General features: G+C 38.7%; 4 protein-coding genes across 4 annotated transcripts in view; 1 reads left to right on the top strand and 3 right to left on the bottom strand.

Moving 5' to 3' along the window:
* Positions 1-5,984: 5,984 nt before the first annotated feature.
* LOC136979004 (protein toll-like) lies at positions 5,985-6,500 on the bottom strand. Its single transcript, XM_067274883.1, has one exon. It carries the CDS (start codon positions 6,498-6,500, stop codon positions 5,985-5,987), a length of 516 nt encoding a protein of 171 aa, XP_067130984.1.
* Positions 6,501-6,613: 113 nt separating this feature from the next.
* Positions 6,614-7,908, bottom strand: LOC136979003 (carboxypeptidase N subunit 2-like). The gene is made up of 2 exons (XM_067274882.1): positions 7,437-7,908; positions 6,614-7,221 (listed from the first exon to the last, which is right to left on the bottom strand). The coding sequence occupies exons 1-2, from the start codon at positions 7,906-7,908 to the stop codon at positions 6,614-6,616; spliced, it is 1,080 nt and encodes a 359-aa protein (XP_067130983.1).
* Positions 7,909-9,210: 1,302 nt separating this feature from the next.
* Positions 9,211-13,728, bottom strand: LOC136979002 (protein toll-like). The gene is made up of 4 exons (XM_067274881.1): positions 13,618-13,728; positions 10,230-12,175; positions 10,048-10,174; positions 9,211-9,920 (listed from the first exon to the last, which is right to left on the bottom strand). The coding sequence occupies exons 1-4, from the start codon at positions 13,648-13,650 to the stop codon at positions 9,336-9,338; spliced, it is 2,691 nt and encodes an 896-aa protein (XP_067130982.1). The 5' UTR covers positions 13,651-13,728; the 3' UTR covers positions 9,211-9,335.
* A 3,692-nt stretch (positions 13,729-17,420) lies between these two features.
* LOC136979001 (uncharacterized) overlaps positions 17,421-25,446 on the top strand; it is a 28,115-nt gene continuing 20,089 nt past the window's right edge. The window contains exons 1-2 of the mRNA XM_067274880.1: positions 17,421-17,459; positions 21,653-24,514. Of these exons, the coding sequence (XP_067130981.1) occupies positions 17,427-17,459; positions 21,653-24,514 (2,895 nt within the window). The 5' untranslated portion in view covers positions 17,421-17,426. The remainder of the gene's footprint in view (positions 17,460-21,652; positions 24,515-25,446) is intronic.

Raw genomic sequence — 25,446 nt, 5'->3', positions numbered from 1 at the left:
ATAATTATGATAATTTATTAGAATAGGTTAGATTAGAACGTGCGTCCCACTGTTTCCTTGCTGGAATTAGAGATGAGCCACCATCTTGGCTACCTAAGGTAACATTAACCCCAAATTTATCATCTGGAATGGTCATTATTACGATTTTAACAACGTGGGACTTACAATTAATTTTAAGAGGTATTGTAATTTCACTGGCATAAATTCTAAACTCACTCCGAGTGTAAGTGCTAATATAAATGTTAACGTATAATGTAATATGTTCGAGCTGCTGATAAACAAGGTGTAAGTGTAGTAAACGTCAAGTTACTTCCTCCAACAGAGTGTCATTTCCTTCTCCATCTTCTCATCTCTATTCCACATTCCAGTCGTGAACGTGAATTACGTGTTGTCAGAACAATCTGATATAATCACTTACGTCAGGAACCCGACAATTGTCTAACGAGGGCCATTCGCACCCCAAAAATACATTAAAAATAGCAAAAACTTACCAAAACAACGTTAAGTCACACATCGACGTCCACACTCGAAATCTCGCTTCTTGCTTGGTCGCCCTCTGACGGGATAGTTTGGCGTTAGCTGCTCTGGCTGTTTCTCCCTGTGTTTATGTATAATTAGTTATGTAGGGATGGAATAGGGGCAGTTTTCTTTAAATGTCCTCCCGGAAGGCATTCTTTCCCCGAGCACGTATTGGCCAATCTGTAATGCCGGCTCTTCGGTCGCCTAGCGATCAAAAACAAGCTATTCGGAGTATAGAGCCTAACTGTGCTGAACACTCCGTATTAACTACCCTACGAAAGAAAGGGGTCGGGCAGTGGCGTAGCTAGGATTCTCCGGGCCCGGTGCGGAACCAGATTTGTGGGCCCCGAAAAAAATTTTCTGGTTTTTTTCGTGATTTTGGGCTCCCCATGGGCCTATCGTTTTCCAGGGGCTCGGTGCAGACCGCACCTACCGCTCCCTCCTAGCTACGCCAGTGGGGTCGGGGTCGGGAGGTGACCACTAGTTCTGGTAAAACCAACAAACAAATGCTTAGCAGCATTTGTTTGTTGGTTATAGGTTTGGACAGTCGTAGGGAGGTTGCGGGTTTGGAGAAAATGATTGATGATTGGAGTGCCTAGTCCTGTGTCGGTCGAGACAGTTATGTTGTTAACTGGATTGTTGAGCCAGGGATAAAGGCAGGGTTTTGGACAATAGTTACTCCACTTATTGTCCATAAATTTTTGGTTGTCGGTTTTCATCAGGTTGTTAAGATTTTCCGCGGAGATGAAGTTGGTATTGTGAGAATCCTGTGGATGGCTTGATATGGAGGTTTTGGTGGTGACATTTCTGAAGAGCCGAGATGACGAGATGGACGATAGTGGCGGACTTGTCGTGGTAATTGTTGAGAGCAGCGAGAACGGACTTAGAATCGGTACAGATGATATAGTTGGTGTTGATGATGGTGCTGCAGGGAATAGCACGCGGGATTGCGTAACCTTCTGTTGTAAAGATCGAGGCCGCTGGATAGAACGTGAAGTGGGCGGAGATGTCTCCGGTAATATCAATGAAGGCTACCGTCACCGAGTTTTGGCCTTTGGAGCCATCGGTGGCAATCGTGGAGGGTGTAGTCTGATTTGCTGTCCACTCCGAGAGGTGACGACGTAAGTGTTCGGTGGTGTTGAAAATCGTAGTCGTCGAGGTGGATGCTGTGAGAGAATCCCTCGAGAGAGATCTGTTATGAAATAGACCGGGTGATAAAGATCTTATTTTGCTTAAGCCAGTTGCGCATGAAGTGGATGAAAGGAATCCTAACTAGAGATACACCGGAGATTGTTGTGGATGTGGTTGAGGATCTCGGCGAAGAGGCAATCGGACCGGCTGTTTTGGATGTATTTGTCGTATTGTATAACGGTGCGCTTGAGAAAACGGAGAGGCAGGGTAGTTCTATTTTCGGTGCGGAGGATGCAGTTGTTATTCGTGCAGTAAGAAAGAAGAAACTTAGCCTGAGATATAGAGTTTGGATGGTTTCGTTGGACTTTATTTGAGAGGTAGTTAATGTCGCCGATGGTGCTTTCAGCAATGGCGATTAGATCTTTGGATGGTCCGCCAGTTGTTCCTGGCTGGAAAACTTTCTAAAAGGCAGACGAGTAATCGTTAAATAGAGAAAATGCTTTTTTTATCACAAGCACGCTTCGCAAGGGCATTCCCCGGAGCAGCGTGGTCTCGCCCTTTCTTTTCGATCTTTTCACGCACGACATTTTTCATCTTTGAAACCACTCAAATTTTGTGTGCTGACGGCATCGCCATTGTTATCCACAGTAGCACTCCTATAAATCTGCATGACCGAGAGGTCAAGGTGGCAGCCTACCGCTCTGCGGGACGCGGATTCGAATCCGGACGGATCGATAAATCCCCAGGAATTTTTCGAGGGTAGTCCATCTGGATATGTTAGGCCCCCGTCTTCAACCACCCAGCCGCCCTATTGTGGACCTGGCCGAACTCATAATGGGCATGCTAAAAGAGGTCCTCTTAGTGCCACAAGGCGCAAAAAGTTAAAAAAAAAGGTACTAGGCATCCACCTCTCTCTGCTACTCTCACGTGGGGTAAGCACATCCAGAATATACGCAATAAATGTAATCGCTTACTAAACATCTTCAAGATTTTTCTGCAAAATAAAAAAAATTTGAAATCTTGTCTTGTCGTTGGGCGAGAGCTGGTAAGCTATTGCGTTCCGTGACAGAACTGATATGTGACGTGATTAGTAGTTATATATTGTTTATACGCGGGGAAGAATGCCTTCCTGGAGGTATTCCGCGCTCCTATTCGGGCGTTACAGAACTTAGAGCGGGGGAGTCTAACTCGCGGCCCAAGGCAAGTTCCAATGCAGCCCATTGAACGTGTAAACAAAACCGACAAATTTTTCAATTTTATTTTTATTCATTATTTTAATACCTGTTAAAAGTTAATGTACTTGCAACTTAATCTTTCATGTTTACGTTTATTCATGCCCAGAGTAAATTCATTTATATTGATTCCTATTCTTTTATTTCAAAACTCGCGTATCTTACCGTATTACTACTTATGTTCAAATACCTGTGTCACCTGTCTTCCATTATTATCATTTATTTTATTCCGATTATTTAATTTTATAATTGCCATACGTTTACGCACTTCTCTTTTAAATAAATTTTTTCCTCTCAACTGTTTTTATTGAATTTTTAACTATTTCGGAACCTGTATTGTTACAGTGTTTTGCTACTGCTGAAATATATTGATTATTTCTATTGTGTAAAGTGTTCTATAATGCGTGATTTTAGCTTTCTTCCTGTTTCACCAATGTATTTCTTTCGGTCGCTGCAACTACAATTATTTGAATTCGTATATTACACCTTTATTTTACAAATCATTTTTCTTTTATTATAATACAATAATGTACCGTATATTATTACTTTTCCGAGTCTCATAATAGAGAGAAAGTATGGCAATCGTGTAAAAAATGACACCCACAGATTTTTACATTTTTGAAATCGGGACACTTTGAAACTTGGACAAATGCAAAGGATTCGTTTTTTCCCTGTATGTATGGCTATTACTGTGTGTGTGTGTGTGTGTGTGTGTGTGTGTGTGTGTGTGGGTGGGTGAGGCATAATTTTGTTCACACGTACGAAGCTTAATAGTTCCTGTGCTTTTTGTCAAAAATTTCTGAAATTTTGCAGGAATATTTGCATATTACGGGACGATGGTAGCAAATTTTGGTGATTAAACAGCGAGGGGATGGGAGATAAAGATGATCGTGTGTATCTCCAGTAGAATCGAACTTAATGACGATTTTACTGTTTAGTAGCATTTAAATTTTTTAATAAAACCTATCCCTGCCCTCAAAATGAAGCTTTTGGCCATTTTGTAATAAGAAAGCATAAAAAGTTTTTAAAATTTTTATTTAGTACAGTAGAGCATCGATTATCCGACTCAATTGGGGACTGAGGTTGGTCGGATAACTGAAAAAACGGATAACCAAAAAGTATGAAGAAATACATTATTAGTATAGTGTATTAGTATATTAGTATATCCCATGCAATAAGCATATTAGTATTTCGCTATTAACCTACTTCGCGTTGAATTTTCATCGATGTTAAGCCTAACAATTTTTTAAAAAATAATCATCGTTAAATTATTTCTTTATTTTGCACAAAATAAATACAGAAATAAATAAAAAATAGAAAATTAAGCCTGGTTTAAATATTGGCCTCCCTTTCATGATCGAGCCAGCGTTTCCAGCTAAAACACGCAAAAATTTAACAAAAATAATATTATAGCCAAGACATAGCCAAATATTGTAGCGCCGCATCACTAGCGGATATTTGAATTTGCCGACTAGAACGCGATCGGTTAACCGATGTAATGGTTGATCGGGGATCGGATAATCGATGCTCTACTGTATTTTATGCAATTTTATAATGCTGATAATTCATATACTTTTCCTTTTATAAATGATTCCAAGTCGTATAACACATAAACCCTGATAAACGGTCTATACCAAATTGGATTTTTATGTGTTTTTATTCCGATATGTATGCTTGGTTCTCTAGTGCCCGTCTTAATCTTAAATATACTAGTTTGTATAATAGAATAGCTTAAAAAATATAAACCGAAGAGGGCGTAATGACGAAATGCATATTTATTAATAAGCTGTAAAGTTGTATGAGATTTTACTTGTAAAGCTATTGACGTTTTCCATTTTAATATTAAATAAAACTTAAAATCTGAAAATAGGTTTCCAATTATGATAAGTCTTTACGTATTAGAATAAAAGAATAATAGAAACACAATAATTAATAATGGTAAACAGAAGAGCTAGAAGCATGCAATCTAATATCAAAATTTCCTCCAGAACGGAGTCGAATGACGTACAGGGCGAGACACCACTGAAATGCAGATCAAATATGAAAAGTTTAGAGTTTGGGATCTTCCATTAACTATGAACGAACTTCCGGTCTGGACGAACCCACTCGAATTTTTAAACTAAAACATAAATTAAAATTTTAGCTGGCTTTGTGACGATGTCAGAATAAATAATTGCTCATATATTTATTAAATTTAAAAACGACTAAAAGGTAGTTTACGGCACATATTATAAATTTTCATATCACAAATCAAAGTGCACTTTCGCCTCTTAATTCCGCGATCATTCTATCAACATCGTGAACTTCACGATGTAACGATTTATCAGTCGAGTAACGAGGTAACGCGTATCTCAACTTCTCCCAAAACCATCTTTCGCCCCACAACAAGTAAGTCCTGCTCAGTAGCAACTCGCGCATATCCGCGGGAACTACGTCACACACCGAATTATCCTTTAATACGAAAATTATTCCTTTCCATCTTATCCTCCAAAGACTGTACCAAGGCCGCTTGAAACTCCGCTTGACACCACACGCTGTTCAAGAATTCCTCGGACAGTAGCAATATCGTCTTCTTGCTGTTTCTAATCGAAGCTTCTATCTGACATATTACGTCATAACCGGGTATCCAATCGCGCTCGTGGATGCATAGCTTAAAGAAAGGGGGTTTCTCCTCTAGTTCCGTCAACAAACGCATGACGATGTCCCTGTCGCTGCCGGAGTAAGAAATGAAGGCATCGAACGCCTTATCTTTGTCCAGTTCGGAAATCTTGCAGCAGTACAGCGAAGGCAAATGCACGTACACGTAAGCCAAGATGGTGTTTCTGTATTTCAGAAAAACGAAAGCAGAACACCATATGTAAAATTACTACGAGAAGAACAACGTGGAACCGGAAACGATTAGAGCAACGTTCGTTACGATCGAAGGAGGCAAACAAAACGCATCATCCGGATAATTCAATACGGAAGACACGATGACGGTGTTGTTCTCCGACAACAATCGACTGCACTTCACTTCTTCGGCTTCCACTATCTTACGAACGTTGCGATTCAACCACAATTTGAAGGGTTTGAAAAGAACAATTGCACCAAAATGCATTGTTTCTAATGTCTACTCGAATATAAGAAGAATCTCTCACGTATTGCATAAAATTTTTCAGGAAAATCCTGCAGACTGTTGTATCGAAGAGAGAGAACTTTCAACGAAGAAGGAAACGTCCAATGCTCAGAGGGATTTAAACGATTGTGGTCCAAATACAGTTCATTCACTCCAGACCAATTATCAGTAATTTTCATTGTAGAAAAAGAGTTGTGTTCCAGGTGAACGATTGTGGTGTTTTCGGGAAGTATTGCGGGAGCGTGGGAAATATTGGAGAAAGAACAGTTCACCATGACCGAAAAACCTTTATATAAGTAACAGCGACACTTCGGTGGGCAGTTTTCTACAACGGGGCACACCACGTAGGAAGGAGTCAGTTCCCGCAAAGTCTTGTTAACCAAGTCAGAAGGAGAATCGCAGAGCAGCAATCGACCGATTTCCAAAAACTGTACCCCTTCGATGTAGTTTCTCAAATCGCAGTCACACCGTAAAGGGTTGAGTAAGACAATAACGTTATTCATATTTCTGGTGATTTTCCCTTCGACTGTGGTGATATTATTGTCCATCAATAAAATTACAGAGCGATTATCCGGAGGGAGATCTTCGGTGTGAAGAATCGACAGACGATTTTGTGTCAAACTGAGCAGCACGAGTTGTTATACGCGCTCCAGTCCATTCTAGGAAACTGTGTGAAGGATGTATTGGAAAGTCCCAGAGTTGTCAAACGCGGCAGTCTTCCGAACGGTGTCGGTTCCGGTAAAGAGCCCAGATGATTGTTATTCAGATACAATATTCGCAGATTTTTCAAGACGTCGAAGTTTCCCTTTTCTACCTTCGTTATTTTGTTTCCTGTTAAAGACAATTTTTCAATATTTTGAATGTCGTCAAACACTTCGAAGGGAACTCTAGTCAGAAGATTGTAGCTTAAATCCAATTTCATCAGCCGTTTGTTTCTACGGAAGATGTTGGAAGGTAATTCTTGCAAATAGTTCTTGTGTAAGTCAATAAGCTCGATTAACACATTATTTACAAACAAATCGGAGCGTAGACGATCGATTCGATTTTGGCAAATTCGAACTTCGGTTAACTCGTAACAAGAGGAAAATATCTTGGCGGGCAAGTCACTGATGTCGCAATTGCAGGCACTGAAATTCTGTAATTTTGAGACGTTTTGCAATAGTATTTCCGGTAGAGAATGGAAGTTGTTGTTGTTTATGTTCAGATCGACCAAATTAAAATTATCTGCAAATAGGGAAGGGGCAGATTATTTAAACAATTGTCGTTCAAAAAGAGCTTTTTAAGGATCGACAGTTTTCCGAATATCGCGGGAGGAAGAAAAGTCAGCAAATTTTTATATAGATTAAGTACTTCTAAAGATCGCAATTCACGGAAAAGGGTTTCCGGAAGATTCTCTAAACGATTGTCGAAGAGATGTAAAGATTCGAGTCTATTCAAACCTCGAAATGCACCTTCTGGAAAACTTCTTATTTTTCCTAATACTATGTAAATCGTTCTTAACGACGGGAGTCCATCGAATAATCCGTTTGGAAATTTTTCCGTCATCACGCGCAACATTGCGATTCTCTCGATGTTGCGTAAGTCTTCAAAATTGTACGTGACATTTTCCATATGATATAAAGTGATGTTGCGAAGATTCGGAAGATTCTTGATGCTAACTCGCGAATTTGGTGCGACGTTTTCGGAAATTATAAAGAATTCCTGGAGTCTTTCATCTCCCAGGGATGTTCTGACATCGGGAGAGGGAAGGAGGCAGTCTCTTAACACCATTAAAGAAAAGTAAGTAGAATTAGTACACGCGCAAATCTGTTCGGCGTCGAAAGTATTTCCTCGACACTCCAAATAAATGGCTCTGCTGGCGTCGTTGACGTAAGAAGTAACGTTTGATTCGCATTCCACCATTCGATGCATTTTTGCACTGATGTAACCGAGACGGTCGCCGACGAAGATCCACCCCTCTACTGCCGTGCATAGGAACACCAATCGAGCCAAGATTTTCTGCAACGTCTGCAACGATATCGACACCCGTTAGTTACTGGACGGATCTTTTACATTAACAGGTTCGAACTATTAAAGTTTTAAGAATTTATAGCGAATGCTACAATTACGGGTTCACTACTATAGTATGTGAGGATAGTGAATTACACCGTGTATATTGTACTCGCATCTCGCACTTTTCTAGCCGATAAGTTTCTATTGTACGTGACTGTAAGAATTCGTAACATACTTCCCCGAAAGAAATCAAAGGCTTATTACGAAGTAAAAGAATATACATTTGTAATATTCATTTTCCGCTAGAAGCGCTACATTAGGTCTCGGTCGATGTGTTCCCGCAGCTAACAGCTTGTTTTTCTGTGGGCGGAGGAACGATTTTGTCCACCCGCTTGGAAGCTTAATCCCTTGTACCTTTCGTCGAAAATTTCTGAAATTTTGCGGAGGAGATTGTGCATTAGGGTAATTCGTGCTATTAAGTTTCGACGAATAAAAATCCAGGGGGAGGGGAAATAGGAGCGATGTGTCGGATCTGTAGTGAGATCGGACTTAATAAAGACGTTACTCGTTATTAGCATTTACACCCTTTTTAAAACTCGTCTCTACCCCCAAATTTAATTTCTTTTTTCCATTTTACAATAAGTAATATTAGCATTCTAAAGTAAAATCTCGTAACGGATGGCGCCACACACAATTTTATGTTTACTTCCGAGAAAGTTACACAACTCTATGCTGGATTTTTAAAATGATATCGTGTATAAATATAATTTTTTACGGTAAATGTTAAAAATATATCATAAACTCGAGGAGAGAAGATTTAAAGAAACGCGACATTCTTCTGTCAAAGAATTCTTACTTTTTCTTCCAGATTCCTAGAATTATTCATTTGTGCTGGACTCCAGTCTGACTGCCTGGTGTCATCAAATGTCTAAATGAACTCGGCATATTGGAAGAATCTGAATATCGATGGAAGTACGAGGAAAGCATTAGATATTATTCAAATGTACGCTGTTGATAAGATTTATGCTATTGTATTTATTTTTTTGAAAGCGTAACGAGTTGTTTCGCCGAATTGACTTCTACGCTGCTATAAAGGCCGATTATGTTAACACGATTGTCTTTCCTCTCGTCATTAACTTATTTCAATTGATCACTTTTCATACTAACGATATTTCACGTGTTTCATTTAAGATACAAAAATTAACATTGACGCCATTTTCTATAAATCGTGTTTATTATGTTCCGTAACGATATCAAAACCGAGAAAGTGACAAATCCAGACAAATGACGAAACACGAAACTTCTCTCTCTAATTTTACAAGCAGTCAGTCAACTGCATTTCTCAACTATTGTCTTCGAAGAATATATTTCAATTTTTCCCAAAACCACTTTTCTCCCCACTTTAAATAAGTTTTGGTTTTCAGCAAACGACGAAGATCCTCCTCCAGCTCCTTCGAATTCTCCAATTCTTCCACCAGAACCAACACTAGGTGATGAATTTGACCTTGCATCATCCTGTTGTATGCCACACGAAACTCTACAGTAAACCACATGCTGTCCAGGAACTGTCGAGACAACAATATCACCGTTTTTCTACTGTTACGCACAGAATACACGATGTTCTCGCTAATAGGATTACCCGCCAACCAATCACGTTCGTGAACACAAAGGCGATAAGTGGGTTCCAGTCGATCTACCATCTCCATGGTTACGGCAGAATCGGCACTATTGTAACATATAAAAGCGTCGTACTGTTTACCTTCTTCCTCTACAACTGTATTCCAACAGGGCAAGTACACGTCTCGACTGTACAGAAGAGCCAATAAAGAAAGCCGATAATGATAAGAAACCGCTATAAGCATGGCTAACATCACCAACAACACTACCGAAACTGTAAGAACGATCACTTGCCATAGAGGCAACACGGGTTCCTTTAGACAGAACACATCCGGCGGTATACTTTGTATTAGCTCATGCGTTACGGAATTGTTAACTCTATTGACTCTCCGGCAGGTTACGTTCTCAGAATCACGGATCTTAAGCAGATTCCGCGTGAACCACTTCTTGAAATGGACAGAGTGACAATCGCATTTCCACTCGTTTCTGGAAAGAAAGATGCTGAAGTTTGACGAATCTTCCACCCGCTTCATCAAAGAAAGGGGCAAATCCGACAACTTGTTTCCATCTAGAGCCAAATAGCGGAGATTTTCTGGAACTACCCAATCGTTCAGTGACGTCACCGAATTGTTAGTAAGATAGAGATGGGTGACGTTTTGCCACGTAGTACCCCGTCCACTTCGGACAGATTGGCAATGTGGTTGTCGTTCAGAAAGACGAATGTTGCATTCGTAGGAAGATTCGCGGGTGAATTAGACAAATTTCTATGAGAACAATCGATGGCAGTTTGATCTTCTAGTGTCAGGTAGCAATCGCAAAATGAAGGACATTCCTCTTTCCGCGGACAGACACTGTAAATGGGCCAGATTTCTGTCAGTTTCCTTTCGGAACGTCCACTGCATCGCAGGATCTTGGAATCTGGAAAAATGCGGACGGCGTTTTCGTCAGAATGAAGAAATCGCAAGAACTGTCTAATTCGACAGTCGCACTCGATGACGTTTCCCGTGACGTTATACACGGGAGAATTGTTAGAACGCTGTCGATAGTCGATGTAGACGGTGGAGATGTTGTTGTGGTCGAGCAATATCTTCGTGTGCTTCTTGGTAAACACGGGTAGAGTGACTTCCCGAAGTTGATTGCGGGATAGATCGACTTCAGTCAGGTCGTTATTCGACCAATCTATATTAGGAAAAGTCTTCAGATTCGAGTTGCTGATGTTTACACTTTGCAAATAATTGCTAGGACCAAAAGGATATTTTGCGGGTAAACTTTCAAAGTTGTTATTTGATAAGTCGATCTCTATCAAATTCGAAAGAGGTAGAAGTGTATCATCGTGCAAGGAGGACAAATCGTTATCAGATAATCGCAGCACTCCTAGTGTCGATAAGTGCTTGAAGATATCTTTATGTAAATGGTTCAGTCTGTTGTACGCTAAATCTAATGATCCGAGTCTTGTTAGGCTGGAAAATACACGAGGTGGCAAAATCGATAATTTATTGCGAGTTATAAACAGAAAAAGTAAATTTTCCGTGTTATTGAACAGTTTTTCCGGGAGACTTGTGAGGTCATTATTTTCTAGATAGATGTGTTTCAAAGATATAGTGTCTGAAAATAAAGATTCTTCCACATGTATTAAAGAGCATTCGTATGCTGAAAATGCTACTAGATGTGTCAAGCCTTTTAAGAATCCTTTGGGTAAGTTTCTTATTCCTGCATTTCCGCTCATTTCGAGTCCGATTAACTGAGAGAGGGAAGAGAGTAAATTTTTCGGAAGAACCGTCAGTTTATTGTTTCCGATCCGAAGCAATTCCAGGCTGAAGAGATCGGAAAAGAGATCTTCCGATAGATTCTCGATCTGATTAAAGGATAAATCTAGATGGTTCAACAATGTGAGATTTTTAAAGAATTCACGCGGAATCTCTTTTATTCTGTTATTGTACAAGCTTAATATTTTGAGATTGTTTAGGTTTTGGAGCAGATCCTCCCGAAGATACTCCAGTTTTCCATTTACTATTTTTAGAACTGGAAGATTTGTCAGGTTCTTAAAAAATGGCTGCGTAAAGGAAGTGAAATTGAAGAAGTGTATTTGTAATGCGAAGATGACAGGTTGGAAATCAAACGTCAGGTCGAATGATCCCGCGGAATTTATTCCGTACATTGTTATATTACCGAGGAATGGCATCTTCTCAATGTGCAATTTCCGGTAATTCGGTTCGGTTGCGGTAAATAGAATTTCCAAGTTGCGTATGACTTGTCCAGACAAAAATTCATTCAACCCAAAATTGTGAGAATAGCAATTGCGTATTAGTATATTTGTGTTTTCGATTTGTCGCATACACTGGAAGATCCGACGATCCGGCACCGTCCCGTAGCAATCGATGAAAAGGTAATCGATTCTAGTGGCGAGCAATATGTTTTCGCTTCTAATACACACGGCTCTGGTATCCTGTGGAACAAAAGCGGGACACGCGATGTTCTTCCATCCGCTCAAAAACTCGGTGCAACACTGAGCCAAAGACATACACAAGAATAAGTTGAATAAGTTCTTCATTTTTATATTCGTGGCATTCTGCAAAGAAAATTTTTATTTAATCCCTATTAAAGGAATAAATTGCAGAAGCGAAGAGTATAAATGGGATCTAATTCGTATATGTTGTAAATAATTTTAAGGAGATGGCTAATGATATAAACTAGAATTAAATAGGAGATATTGGCATTCGCATTTACAGCCAAATTTTCGCCACTCGCTAGTTTCTAAGGTATTGGAAATAGTGCAAGATCGAATGAAAAAATCTGATATTGTATTAACCGACTTTCTGGAGGATTCAAAGAGCCGCGAATGATGCGAACGGAGAAAAACCTGACAAATCATTACAAACAGTCACACAAGTGATGTAATTAAACTGCAGAATTCCCAACCGTATGAAAACACTTTTGTGAGATTCTGTCAGGTAAATTCTTAACTAAATTTCTTCAAAGGGTACTCGGAGTTCGCGACTCACCGCATTAGTGTCTCATTCATCATTCACGTGTTTTCTGACGAGGAAATCGTTGACGCGAATGGGTCTTGCCTTATTGGCCCGATATTCCGAAGAGAAGGCCACCGAGTGCCAATTTTTAGGAAAGTCCGATAAGGTTAAGGCATTGTTTGTTAAGCGAGGATCTTCGACAATTAACTTTTGTATTCCGTTGGCAGTTGCAAAATATCACATCCCGTATGTCATTTATTTGCTTGTCGGGAGCGTCACCACTTTCTAAGTCCTGTCGAGATAGAAGATATTGCAACTGTAACGTCTGCGGATTACTTCTAGTGACATCTTACGCAGAGATAAACCTTCAGAATGTTGAAGAAATTCTAAATTTACCGAAAGCTTGAAACATTGGCGCTTAATCTAGGTAAATAGGACATTCGCCGAGGATTTCTACGTATATCGTTACACGACAATTACCCAGAGAATATTTTTTAATTGCTTATTATTCTGTACAGTGAACGAATGAAAATTGCTATAAGTTACGAAGATACATTCTTAAAATCATTACAAGTTAATCGGGAATATATCCCCAGAAAAAGTTAAGAGGGGTGAAATTAACTACAAAACATTAAGAATATAAGTTATTTAATTCAACTTCGCTCGTTCTTTTACGGACAGACATTCGAACGTTCTCTGAAATAAATACTTAAAAAAATTGTTCAAGGACAGGAATGGCGCAAACGGGAAAGTCCACTCTTGGACGGAAGACGAAGTCGTGGCGTGTAGAAAAGTTTTTCCTTGTTTTTTTTAATATAAATTTATCGATAAAATTTAATATGGGACGACCAATTAATGTAAATAATGATTTTAACTACTTTTAGCGTTACGGGATCGTGCATTGGTCAAAAGGTGTGAAAGATCTTTCTCGTGTCATTTTCTTTTATATAACGCAAACGTAACTGGCTATAAGAGGAATTTCTAAACGTGACGACGCGTTCTAAATGTCACTTTTACCGATAAAGACACGTTAAATATTTACCTGTAGGGAGATCCGTGGCCAGTCCACCGACATCGCCGTTTATCCGACTCCTTATATCGAGGTCATCAGTTGTTTCCTCGCTAAATCGCCGAACGTTAACAGGAAGCTTTATTTTCTCTTTATAGCGACGTCGACGCAATAACCGGTTAGAAAACGGATTTGACATAAAGACGGGATTTCTGTCGGAAATTTCCCGTCCTCCGGGGATGCTACTCGTACAGTACATCTAGACACGTGGAAAGAGCTCTTCCTTTCCGTAACAATAGTCCGTCCAGATTTACTATTTCGTATCGATAGACACGTGTTAGGTTCGTCGGAGTTTTCTTACCTCGTTGAACAGAGTGACGAATTGTTACGTTGTCCGACACAACGTCTTAAACAATTCTTACGTAACGAATTGTTTACCACATTACTCGGCGGGACAACCGCACACACCCGCCAAGTTGTCTTTTGGGATTTTTGTAGTAATTAAATAACTGTCCTCGAATCCAGATCGCTTCTCGTTGTCCTCCCTTCTCCGAATCTCGCTTCCCCATTTCCACTCCCCATCAATCATTTTCCCAGCTATTGACTCTGGAATTCAGAGATAATTTTAAACGGAAGATCATCGCGAGTCGTGCAAAACTTTACAATTAATTTGTTATTTATTGAAACTGTAAAGACCGGGTTAAACAGGCCCGATTTTAAAATTTTATTGTTCAAATCCCTCGGGAGATAGCGATCAAGATTCAAAGGATGCGCAGCCTTCCGCCGTCAAACACGCTTCCCTCCTCCTGGACACTAGGCTTCGAATGAAAAGAATTTCGTGGAGATCGGCTAAGTAGAAATTCAGAAAAGCTGGATGGAAAGTTTTCCCGAAAAACTATACGCGAATACTCTGATGCAAACCGGAGGTTACGCTATTTCGATTCAAAAAATATTCCCCGAAAGGAATTAGATAGATGACCGGCACGACTCCGTGCGAAAGAAGGAGTACGAAGTACGGAGGCAAGACTGTTAATTTGAGATGGAGAGCGTATATTTTAAATTAAATTAATTAAAAATACGATTAAAAATTGCAGCCCGGCATCGTAACCGTGTCGTAAATAATTGCTCGCTTATCAAAATACACAAGTAAAATGTAAAAAGCGAGCAAATTTAACGAATTGCGCGTAAAATGTCAAAATTCCTATTCAAAAATATCACGAAAATACACAAAATGTATATAAAGTCGTATTAATTCGATAATGTTACGAAACAAAATTGTTCCGTAGCGAGAGTAAGGAACACACAATATACATAATACGTATAATATAAATGTAAAATAAGCATTATTATAAACGGTTATTTTTGAAACATTTTCAAAATTGACGGAAACTTCAAAGTAAGGAGAAACGTTGCGCACTTGCACGCACCGTGTCTAAATCGGAACGTTAATTGGCATTTGTGTGCGGTAATCGTCGGAGATAATTTCGGTAAACGTACAGGAAGAATTACCCCTTTCGCACGAAATCTGCAATTTTCTGCGCATTTCGTCACAAGTAATTTGATTATATTGTAAATCGTTAAGTCCGTATTTCCACTCGTCCATGTAAATAGTTCTTACACTACATCTATATAAATAAATCTTCGTGCGATTCGGAGTATAAATTGGCAATTTTACAGTTTCGAAACGGTTAATCGAAAAATCAACTGTAGTAAAGTTATGTTCTGCCCAATTTATTGCGGGAAATTCCCTGGAACCCGCGTGCCTCGGATTGCCGATGCCAATCGTTCGTTTGTAGAAGATTTCACAATTCCAATTATAAGCGACGTCGTATCGATAAACGACACGAAAGCCATCGACCAGGGTGACTGTGGGTATTTTATTTTCACTTCTACGATTTCGTTACTCCACCCGAATATTTTCGAGTCTAAATCAAATAAAAAACATTGCTTAAATTCTACTTTTTGTATGTTTTTAAGACTAAGAACCTCGTCTCCGGTTCCGTCTTTCGTCCTTTCTTCTGTTTCGTGTGACACTAAACACGTTTCCTTACCAAAGTAACGTCGTCTCGGTCTTGTGTGCCACCGTTTTACGAGCGAAAGTAAACTTTGAGCAGACGTTACGACGCAATTCGGTTAGAAACGAAAGTAAATTTGTTATATAACTCTAAAATGTCAATAAATCACGCGAATATCTTTATTTAAAACATCGAAAACAAATTATGCTGAATCTGATAGCACAAATTGCTCGATTTGGTATATCGAAATTGAAAGCGAACCGTGTTAAACTCTCGTAGAGTTTTTAATTATTAATTTTTAACAACGGTCCGCTCTTTGTAGACTGACGGGAAATCCGCGACGAATTGGCGAGTCGGAGAACGATTGGCGGGTCGTCTACCAGAGATGTACCGAGAAATTTTTCAGTGTGGATGGCTAGTGTAATGCCATATCCGAAGCGAGACATTTTGTGTAAAAAGCACATTTCGTGCCACGCGACACTAGTCCAACACAGAACAATATTCATTAAAAAAACACGAAAAGAACGAGTATTAAATTTCATTCATCTTTACCTGGTGTGATGTATCTGTTTTATGTTTTCTCTTATCGTAACTTTTTGCGCTGTTTAAACAAAACTTACCCATATAAATTCTTTTATTTTTCAAAAAATGCCTTTGGATAAATATAGAATTTCGTACATTTACAAAAAATTCGCATTTCATACTTTCCGTGCATTTCCTAAATAAATAAATGGCCACTTTTATGGATTTATTTAAGTATTTAAATAAAAATCGCTACGGGTTTATAAATCTTATAATATAGTAACGTATATATTATATATTTATTATTATATCGTGTTACTAAACGTAATTTATTTTAAGAAAGAGAAATCAATTTTATTTTTAAAACAAGTCTAAAAAAATGAATATATTCAATGGCTCGGACTTACTGGATGTGAATACAAACACTTCTCGATTACAATAGAGTCTCTATAGTTCGTCGCTCGCCAGTCCGACACGTCCAGTAATCCGACACACCGCAGGGTGGCCTACACGGTCGATACTCTCGCTTGTCTTAAAAGACAGAGATAAAGTCATATTTACCGTAACCAAAATAAAGTAAGAATAACACAAAATTGCGTTATCACCACCGTAAATAATCGTAATTAAAGTTAAAATTTGACTTAAAGGAACGATATTTTATCGTATTTATAAAACGAAAGTTAAAGATTTAATAAATTACAAAATTATCATCGAATTTTGAATGTCACTCGATAGTTTTTCTGTTAAAATTATGTTTATAATTCCAAATTCCTCCTGTATTTTATCACGAAAAAAATATATATAAAATTTGGGAAAATAATTTTGGGACGGAAATCGGGAAGGTGAGATTCGGGGATAACGAAGGTAATAAAGAGGTGAAGGACTTCTCACCCTCCTCCTCCTCCTCCTCATCATCTCGCATCAATGACAGTTTTTAAATAGTTCGAACGCCCGAAAAGCCAACGTCACCAGTCTATGCGACAAACAAAGGCGACAGGAAATTTTCAGTACGTAACACCTAACTGTGGATGTTATATACTAAATCTGGATAGACGATCGTTTTAAACGTTACGGAAAGAGGTTCGATCTCTCGATACGTGTAGAAGTGGAAATGCATCCCGAAAGGAAAGGAAAATTTCCAAAGAAATCCCGTCTTTACGTCACATCCGTATTTCCAACCGGTTATTGCTACAACCTTACCTTATCATCGAGTTTTAAAGAGAAAAACGAAGCTTTCTGTCGGAGTTTATCGATCGAACGACATAACTCCTTGCGCCCCCGATATAAGGAATCGTATAACTAGCCATGTCGGTGACGTGGCCACGGATCTCCCTCCAGGTAAATGTTTAATGTCTCTTTATCCGGTAAGAGTAACGTTTAGAGTAAGATAACTCGTTACTTCGTCGTGACGTATAAAATTTGCTATTATGGAGACTGACGTTTGCTTTGTATAAAATATAATTGAAATCGAAACAAAGGTGTTTAACACCTGTTAATAAGTGTTTGATCTCGTAACACTAAAGTAGATTAAATTATTGTTTATATAATTCCTTCAACATTCGATTATATGAATAAACTAGCTGTTACCCACGACTTGGCCCGCGCGGATTTTACGAGCGAACACCATTTATATTTAGTATTTCGATAACCATAGTAATTATATTAATTATATTATCAACAACCGTGAGGCAGATATTGGTGAGGGCTTATCAGGCCAATGATGGGCACAAACGCTCGAGGATCGAGTGGAAACAATTTAATAAACACAAAAATAACTACATAGGTATGGAAACGAAAAGCCCAAAATGCATTTCGGACTATTTTCCCGATAGGAAATAGTCCCTCGTTAGTTGGTAATTAACTAAAGGTAAAGCTATATTAAAAAATTATACGAGATAACGGTCAACTTAAAACTACGCCTAAAGCTATACAATATAAAGATGAAAACGCCGTTATAACTGTATGAGCAGTAAGCATTATCAGTGTAGGCAGGCGGTAATAAATCTTTGTGACGTTGCACGGTGGTGTGACGTACGGGGTGCTGATACAAAACAGTTATAAGCTATACAATTATTGAAGTAGTTTACAGTTATGAACTAAAGTTATACAGACAGATAATGTACTGTACATACCAAGAACAGTAAGACGACAGAGTTGTGGTAGTAAGGGAGGTGTGTAACAGTTCACATCTGGTGCACGAGTGGTGACAACGTACGATACAATTACAGGTTTCCAACAGTTTTTAACAATATATGTGATGTTACGGCTATATAACCAACATGCAATAACTTTAAGCAATACTCGGAAGATGAAATAACAGACCTCCAAAAACTGGGTAGCCTTCCACCTGATAACACGAAAAATTTGACAAATGTCATACAGCAAAACATGGATTACAGACCAAAAAGTACAAACGCCATGATTGACCCTAGGGAAAAACGCCTCTTTGAAGTCAACTTGGATTTCAGTAATACCACCCATAGTGGAAATCAACATCTCATTGCTTACACGGACGGATCAAGAAATGATCAAGGAGTAGGATCAGGCATTGTCATCAAGAACAAGGACAAGATCATATACCAAGCTTCACTAAGATTAGCGAATGAATGTTCCATCATGCAGGCCGAGCTTTGGGCAATTTTTAAAACAATCTCTTATGTGAACAACTTTCCCTCTGATACTCACAGAAACCTAATCATTTATACAGACAGCAGAGCAGCCCTCTACACTCTCAACAACAAAAAGACTAAATCAGCCCTTGCAACAGACCTAATAAACTTAACAAACGACACGGGACGACACAAGGAAATTATATTCAACTGGATCCCCGGACACAGAGGATATGAGGGAAACGAATTAGCGGACAAGCTAGCTAAAAAAGCAATTAAAAACTCCAACATTACTTACTCTAAACTCCCCATCAGTTTCATTAAAAACTACGTCATACAAGAAACCAACATCTTATGGCAGAGGGAGTGGAACGAATCCGCAACTGGTAGACAATGCTACAGATTCATCCCATCAATAGAAAAAAGACAACAGAAAAAATCATTCAAAACAACTTTCGAACTTACGCAATGCTTGACAGGCCACGGAGCCTTTAACACATACTTACATCGTTTTAAGAAGAAAAGTTACAGCCATTGCAACATAGATATAAACTGCGAAGACTCAGTTGACCACTTCTTATTCGAATGCACAAAATATCATGAACACAGAATGAACTTTGAGAGAGTTTGTCTTCAGGAGGGTCACAATTGGCCACCCAAAACACAAGACTTGTTCGCCTGTGACAAATTACTAAAAGCCATGACAAAATTCATACGAGATAGTAAAGCACTAATACCACCAATTATAGAAAACCGAGATAATGATCAGAACGACGACGAGAATCAAGATGACCACAACAACTAGGAACAAGAAGATCAAGACGACAATGATGAACAATAAAACACTCGACGAAAACGACAAAGACAACAATGCCAACCATGACTTGACAAAATGAAAACATCACAACTATAACGACGCCCACAGCAACAAACACAAATGAACAAAACCACGAAAACCATGACAACTGAGAAAACGAAGATCAAGATATCAGATACAACAACCAAATGAGCAGAGTAACAACGACGATGACGACGACGTTACTAACTGGACCTACTTGTGTAAATAATGTACATAATGTAAATTGTAATGTGATTGTTGGCAAACCAGCCACTAACATAGTCAATTAACTATGTTATTTATGTAATTTCTATTTGTAATTGACTCCAATATACTTTAATTGTTTTCTTTTAATAAAAGCGAGGCAGACGCCCATGGGGTCCCTTGGGCTTAAGGTTGCTTATTTCACACTTTCCTTTCCTCCTTTATTTCCTCTTTCTCTAATTCTACTTTCTATTACTTCTTCCTTCCTTAAGATACAGGGCAAAGTCTGTTGCTTACACAGACAGCCCTTCTTATCTTTAAATATAAATAAATAAATAAATAAGTAACAAATTCGAATTTAAAACGGTTCGAACATTCGATCAAAAAATCGAAATATATAAAAAGTATTTATGACAATGTCTGAAATGTTATCAATTTAATACACCTAAGTACACAATGAAGACTAGACGTAGTTAAAAACAAAAAAAATCGCATCTAAAATAGTACAGTAGAAGTAATGGCGGAGTTTTGGTATATTTAGATTTATACAAAACAATTTTAATTCAGGAAAATCCCTGTACAATTGAATTAAACTCTAAACACGACATTGCCATTCTATCTTCTGTCGATAAATGTGGCAAGAGTCCACCATTCTTGTCCACGAACAATTATTTATTTATCTGAAGTTGAAAAAACGTTCCGATGTCTGTCCGTAAAGAAACTGGTGAGGTTAATATCGAAATACGAGTTTGTTTCGTAGTATTGTTGCGCAACTATTTACACATAAATTCCCGGTATATGTCCTATTTACAAAGATTTACCACCAGTATTTGAAGGTTTGTTTGACATCAGTGTATGCCTCGCGTAATCATTAGAAAAAGTTTAAAAAATGTTGACCACGAGATGGAATCAACAATTTTCGATTCTTCTGGCAATATCGAGAAAAATTGTCCACGAAAGCAGACATAAGATTTCACTAGAAGTGCTGTGTTACGATTTGGCTGTATCCAAATCCGTCATTATCTTCTATCTCGAAACGACATAGAAAGTGCCGTAGATGAAGAAGGATGTGGGGCATATGACTTCATTTTCACATATTTTGTTTAGACTCGAGTTTAACCGAAACACGTCAAATCACTGTCACACAAGCGCACAAAACACTGGCTCCGAAGCAAAAATGTTTTATGGGTTCTGCTTGTTCAGTTTAATTGCAATTCGTCTATAATTTCCCACAGTTTATGTCTTGACAGACATTAATTCGTTCCACGGCTCTCTCTGTATCTGGTGCCAAATCGTTCACAATAGTAGTAGATTACTTCTTTATTACTGTAAAAGCGAAAATGTAATGAAAATCTGTCAGTAAAGGCCTTTATCAATATCTTCTACTTAAGTTTAATTTATTTCGTTAACCACTTCTTTAAAATTATACAGCAAAAATTAATGCCTATTGAGACTCGTTCATTTCGACAGTTCATTCCTTTATAAGGAATTGATTCGGTGTTGCAACGAGTTAAATCCGGTGGTATCTCTACTTTCAGACACCAGATCCGTAAAACACCTGTACCTAACTTTTAATGGGGGTGTATGACTTGGTTTCTGAGAAACAAAGTACGTAGCACGAGGGCACGCCACAAGGCGACACGGCGCCATTTTACGTCGTCATACACGGCGTCATACAATTCGCGATTCGACTCGAGTTAAATTCTTCGATATGGTAGTTTTGTTATAATTAACCAACGGGTCAAACAGTAATTTACTATTACGTACTTTACGAAGTGTTCTATAATGGTACCGTATAAACTATTAACACTTTACTAGACTGAACGTGCTTAATAAAAACACATCCGGTCAGAAATTGATAAGTTTTACTTTGGTTTTAGATGGTGCAGAAAATTTTCTTGGCTCAATTGTTGTTCCTTCGCACGTCAGTAGAGGGATGGATCTTCGTCAGCGACCGATTTGGCTTCATCACTCTAAAAATGAATCGACAGGTGGAATGCGGATCGAACGTTACTTCTTTCGTCAACGATTACGAGAGAATTGTTTACGTGGTGTGTCGAGGAAACATTTTTGACGCCGAACAGATTCGTGTGTGCACTAATTCTACTTATTTCGCTTCCGTGGTGTTAAGAGACTGCGTCCTTCCCTCCCCCGATGTCAGAACTTCTCTAGCAAATGAAAGAGTCGAGAAATTCTTTTTGATTTCCGAGGACGTTCCACCGAATTCGCAAATTACAATCCGGAACCTATCGAAACTTCGTGACATCGTCTTATATCATATGGAAAATGTGTCGTACAATTTAGAAAGGTTACCCAACATCGACAAAATCTACGTGTTACGAGTGATGACGGAAAAATTTCCGAACGGATTACTCAATGGTCTCCCATCGGTAAAATTGATTTACATAGTTTCAGGAAGAATAAGAAGTTTTCCGGAAGATGCATTTCGTGGTTTGAATAGACTCAAATCTCTACATCTCTTCGGCAATCGTTTAGAGAATCTTCCCGAGACCCTTTTCCGTGGATTGCGATCTCTAGAGGATCTACGTCTCCATAGTAATTCGCTGACGTTTCTTCCTCCCTCTATATTTAGAGGGCTGACAAACCTTAAAAGGCTTACTTTAAACGACAATCGCTTAAATAATCTGCCCCCTTCTTTGTTTGCAGATAATTTTAATTTGATTATTCTCAACATGAACAACAACAGCTTCCGTTCTCTACCGGAAGTGCTATTGCAAAATGTCTCAAAATTACAGCGATTTGCCGCTTGCAACTGCGAAATCAGTCACTTGCCCGCCAAGGTATTTTCCTCTTGTTACGACTTAACCGAAGTTCAAATTTGCGAAAATCGAATTGATCATCTACACCCCGATTTGTTTGTAAATAACGCGTTAATCGAGATTATTAATTTACATCACAACCATTTGCAAGAATTACCTTCCAACGTGTTCCGTAGAAACAAACGGCTCACTACACTGAATTTAAGTAAGAATTTCCTGACCACAATTTCATTCGAAGTATTTAGCAACATAAGAAATATTCAAATTTTAAATTTAACGGGAAATAGAATGACGAAGATTGAGGAGGAAAAGTTCGACCTCTTGAAAAATCTGCGAATATTGTATCTGAATAACAATCCTCTGGGCTCTTTACCGGAACCGACACCGTTCGGAAGACTGCCATATTTGACATCCTTGGGTCTTTCCAACACCTCCCTAACAGAGTTTCCCCGAATCGACTGGACGGCGTATAACATCCTGCTGCTCAGTTTGACACAAAATCGTCTGTCGATTCTTCACACCGAAGATCTCCCTCCGGATAATCGCTCTGTAATTTTATTGATGGACAATAATATCACCACAGTCGAAGGGAAAATCACCAGAAATATGAATAACGTTATTGTCTTACTCAACCCTTTACGGTGTGACTGCGATTTGAAAAACTACATCGATGAGGTACAGTTTTTGGAAATCAGTCGATTGCTGCTTTGCGATTCTCCTTCTGACTTGACGAACAAGACTTTCAAGGAATTGGTTCCTTCCTACGTAGTGTGCCCCGTCGTAGAAAACTGCCCACCGAAGTGTCGCTGTTACTTATATAAAGGCCTTTCGGTCATGGTGAATTGTTCTTTCTCCAATATTTCCCACGCTCCCGCAATACTTCCCGAAAACACCACAATCGTTCACCTGGAACACAACTCTCTTTCTACAATGGAAATTACTGATAATTGGTCTGGAGTAACTGAACTGTACTTGGACCACAATCGTTTAAATCCCTCTGAGCATTGGACGTTTCCTTCTTCGTTGAAAGTTCTCTCTCTTCGAAACAACAGTCTGCAAGATTTTCCTGAAAAATTTATGCAATACGTAAGTGATTCTTCTTATATTCGAGTAGATATCAGAAACAATGCATTTTGGTGCAATTGTTCTTTCAAACCCTTCAAATTGTGGTTGAATCGCAACGTTCGTAAGATAGTGGAAGCCGAAGAAGTGAAGTGCAGTAGATTGCTGTCGGAGAACAACACCGTTATCGTGTCTTCCGTATTGAATTTTCCGGATGATGCGTTCTGTTTGCCTCGTTCGATCGTAACGAACGTTGCTCTCATCGTTTTCGGTTCCATGGTCTGTCTGCTAGGAATATTAGCAATGGTGTTCGCTTTCTTATTTCTGAAATACAAGAACACCACCTTGGCTTACGTGTACGTGCATTTGCCTTCGCTGTACTGCTGCAAGATTTCCGAACTGGACAAAGATAAAGCGTTCGATGCTTTCATTTCTTATTGTGTCAGTGACAGGGACATCGTCATGCGTTTGTTGAAGGAACTGGAGGAGACACCCCCTTTTTTTAAGCTGTGCATCCACGAACGGAATTGGATGCCTGGTTATGACGTAAAATATCAGATAGAAGCTTCCATTCGAAGTAGCGATAAAACAATGTTGCTACTGTCTGCAGAATTCTTGAGTAGCGTGTGGTCTCAAGCGGAGTTTCGAGCGGCTTTGGTAAAGACTTTCGAACATAAAACAGAAAACATAATCTTCGTATTGAAAGATAATTCGATGTGTGACGTAATTCCCGCGGATATGCGCGAGTTTCTACTTAGCAGGACCTACCTGGTGTGGGGCGAAAGATGGTTTTGGGAGAAGTTGAGATACGCGTTACCTCGTTACTCGAGTCGTAAATCGTTACGTTATCGAGTGGACGACGTAAGTGCAAAAATTCCGGAATTAAGCAGCGAAAGCGCACTTTGATTTGTGATGTGAAAATGTATGATAATGCGCAACAACTGTGCAACTTTTAAAGAAATGAAAAGTAGAAATTGAAGCGTCATTTGAAAATGGCGTAATTTGAGATTCGATTGACTAATGCACACGGTGAAAGAAACGTAGAGATAATAAAAAGATGTTATATATTCAGTTAAATAAACATATTTATTTATAAATATTAATTATTTTGTAAGTGTAAACACTCTTTTTGATCGAAATTTTAATCACAATCAATGTCGTCAGCCAGTAGATTTCTTTTGACAGGTGGAATTCTCTAGAGCAGGGGTGGCCAACTTTTGTGTACATAAGATCTACTTTTTATCGTAAAAATGTGTCGCGATCGACTTGTCGTCGTAGGCATAGTCTAAGTGGCGAGGGGGGTGTGAAATACATACTATGTTTATACACTGTGCTTCAGTACGAGGTGCACTCCCGCGAGCTATGGGTAGATAAGGAAAATATATGTTCAAAACTATTTTTTATTTTTTAAATCACTTATTAAGTTTTCAAGATATAGGCTCATAAAGAAAATAAATTTCCAGATCCAACTTTTGATATTTGCAGTTACGAGTTCATTCCGTACAGGCGGCACCTAAAAAAAATCGATTTTTCGACACTTTCGAGATAGATTTTTATTAACTTAAAATATAATTTAATTTTTTTTATCAATTACAATGTATAAATTGTGGTACTATTTGTTCGTAAACTCGAAAAAGTTGTTGTATAACTGCGCAGTACGGCCGATAATTTGATTATAAGATTTTACTTTCGCGATTTTTTTTGGGCGAGGAAAATTTATCATGGAAGAATGATATAAGACTTTTAGACTTATTTTTTGCTAATCTATCAATAGCTCGGGGAGTGCTCTTTGTACCGAAACACCCCGTATATCTACCTACGTAAAAAACAAC

This window comes from Centruroides vittatus, unplaced genomic scaffold, assembly GCF_030686945.1.
Source record: "Centruroides vittatus isolate TY-2023 unplaced genomic scaffold, ASM3068694v2 contig_566, whole genome shotgun sequence".
In the NCBI taxonomy this organism is placed as follows: Eukaryota; Metazoa; Arthropoda; class Arachnida; order Scorpiones; family Buthidae; genus Centruroides; species Centruroides vittatus.
Note: the sequence above shows the minus strand (reverse complement) of the source record. Positions and strands in the feature narration are given on the sequence as shown.

Coding starts and splice junctions, on each gene's coding strand:
- LOC136979004 (XM_067274883.1), bottom strand. CDS start 6,500: ATGAATAACGTTATTGTCTTACTCAACCCTTTACGGTGTGACTGCGAT.
- LOC136979003 (XM_067274882.1), bottom strand. CDS start 7,908: ATGCATCGAATGGTGGAATGCGAATCAAACGTTACTTCTTACGTCAAC. Junction 7,222..7,436: donor TCCAGAAGGTGCATTTCGAG/GTTTGAATAGAC, acceptor CCCTATTTGCAG/ATAATTTTAATTTGGTCGAT.
- LOC136979002 (XM_067274881.1), bottom strand. CDS start 13,650: ATGTCGGTGGACTGGCCACGGATCTCCCTACAG. Junction 10,175..10,229: donor TCTATCTTACTAACAATTCG/GTGACGTCACTG, acceptor ATTTGGCTCTAG/ATGGAAACAAGTTGTCGGAT. Junction 9,921..10,047: donor TCTGTCCATTTCAAGAAGTG/GTTCACGCGGAA, acceptor TTCTGTCTAAAG/GAACCCGTGTTGCCTCTATG.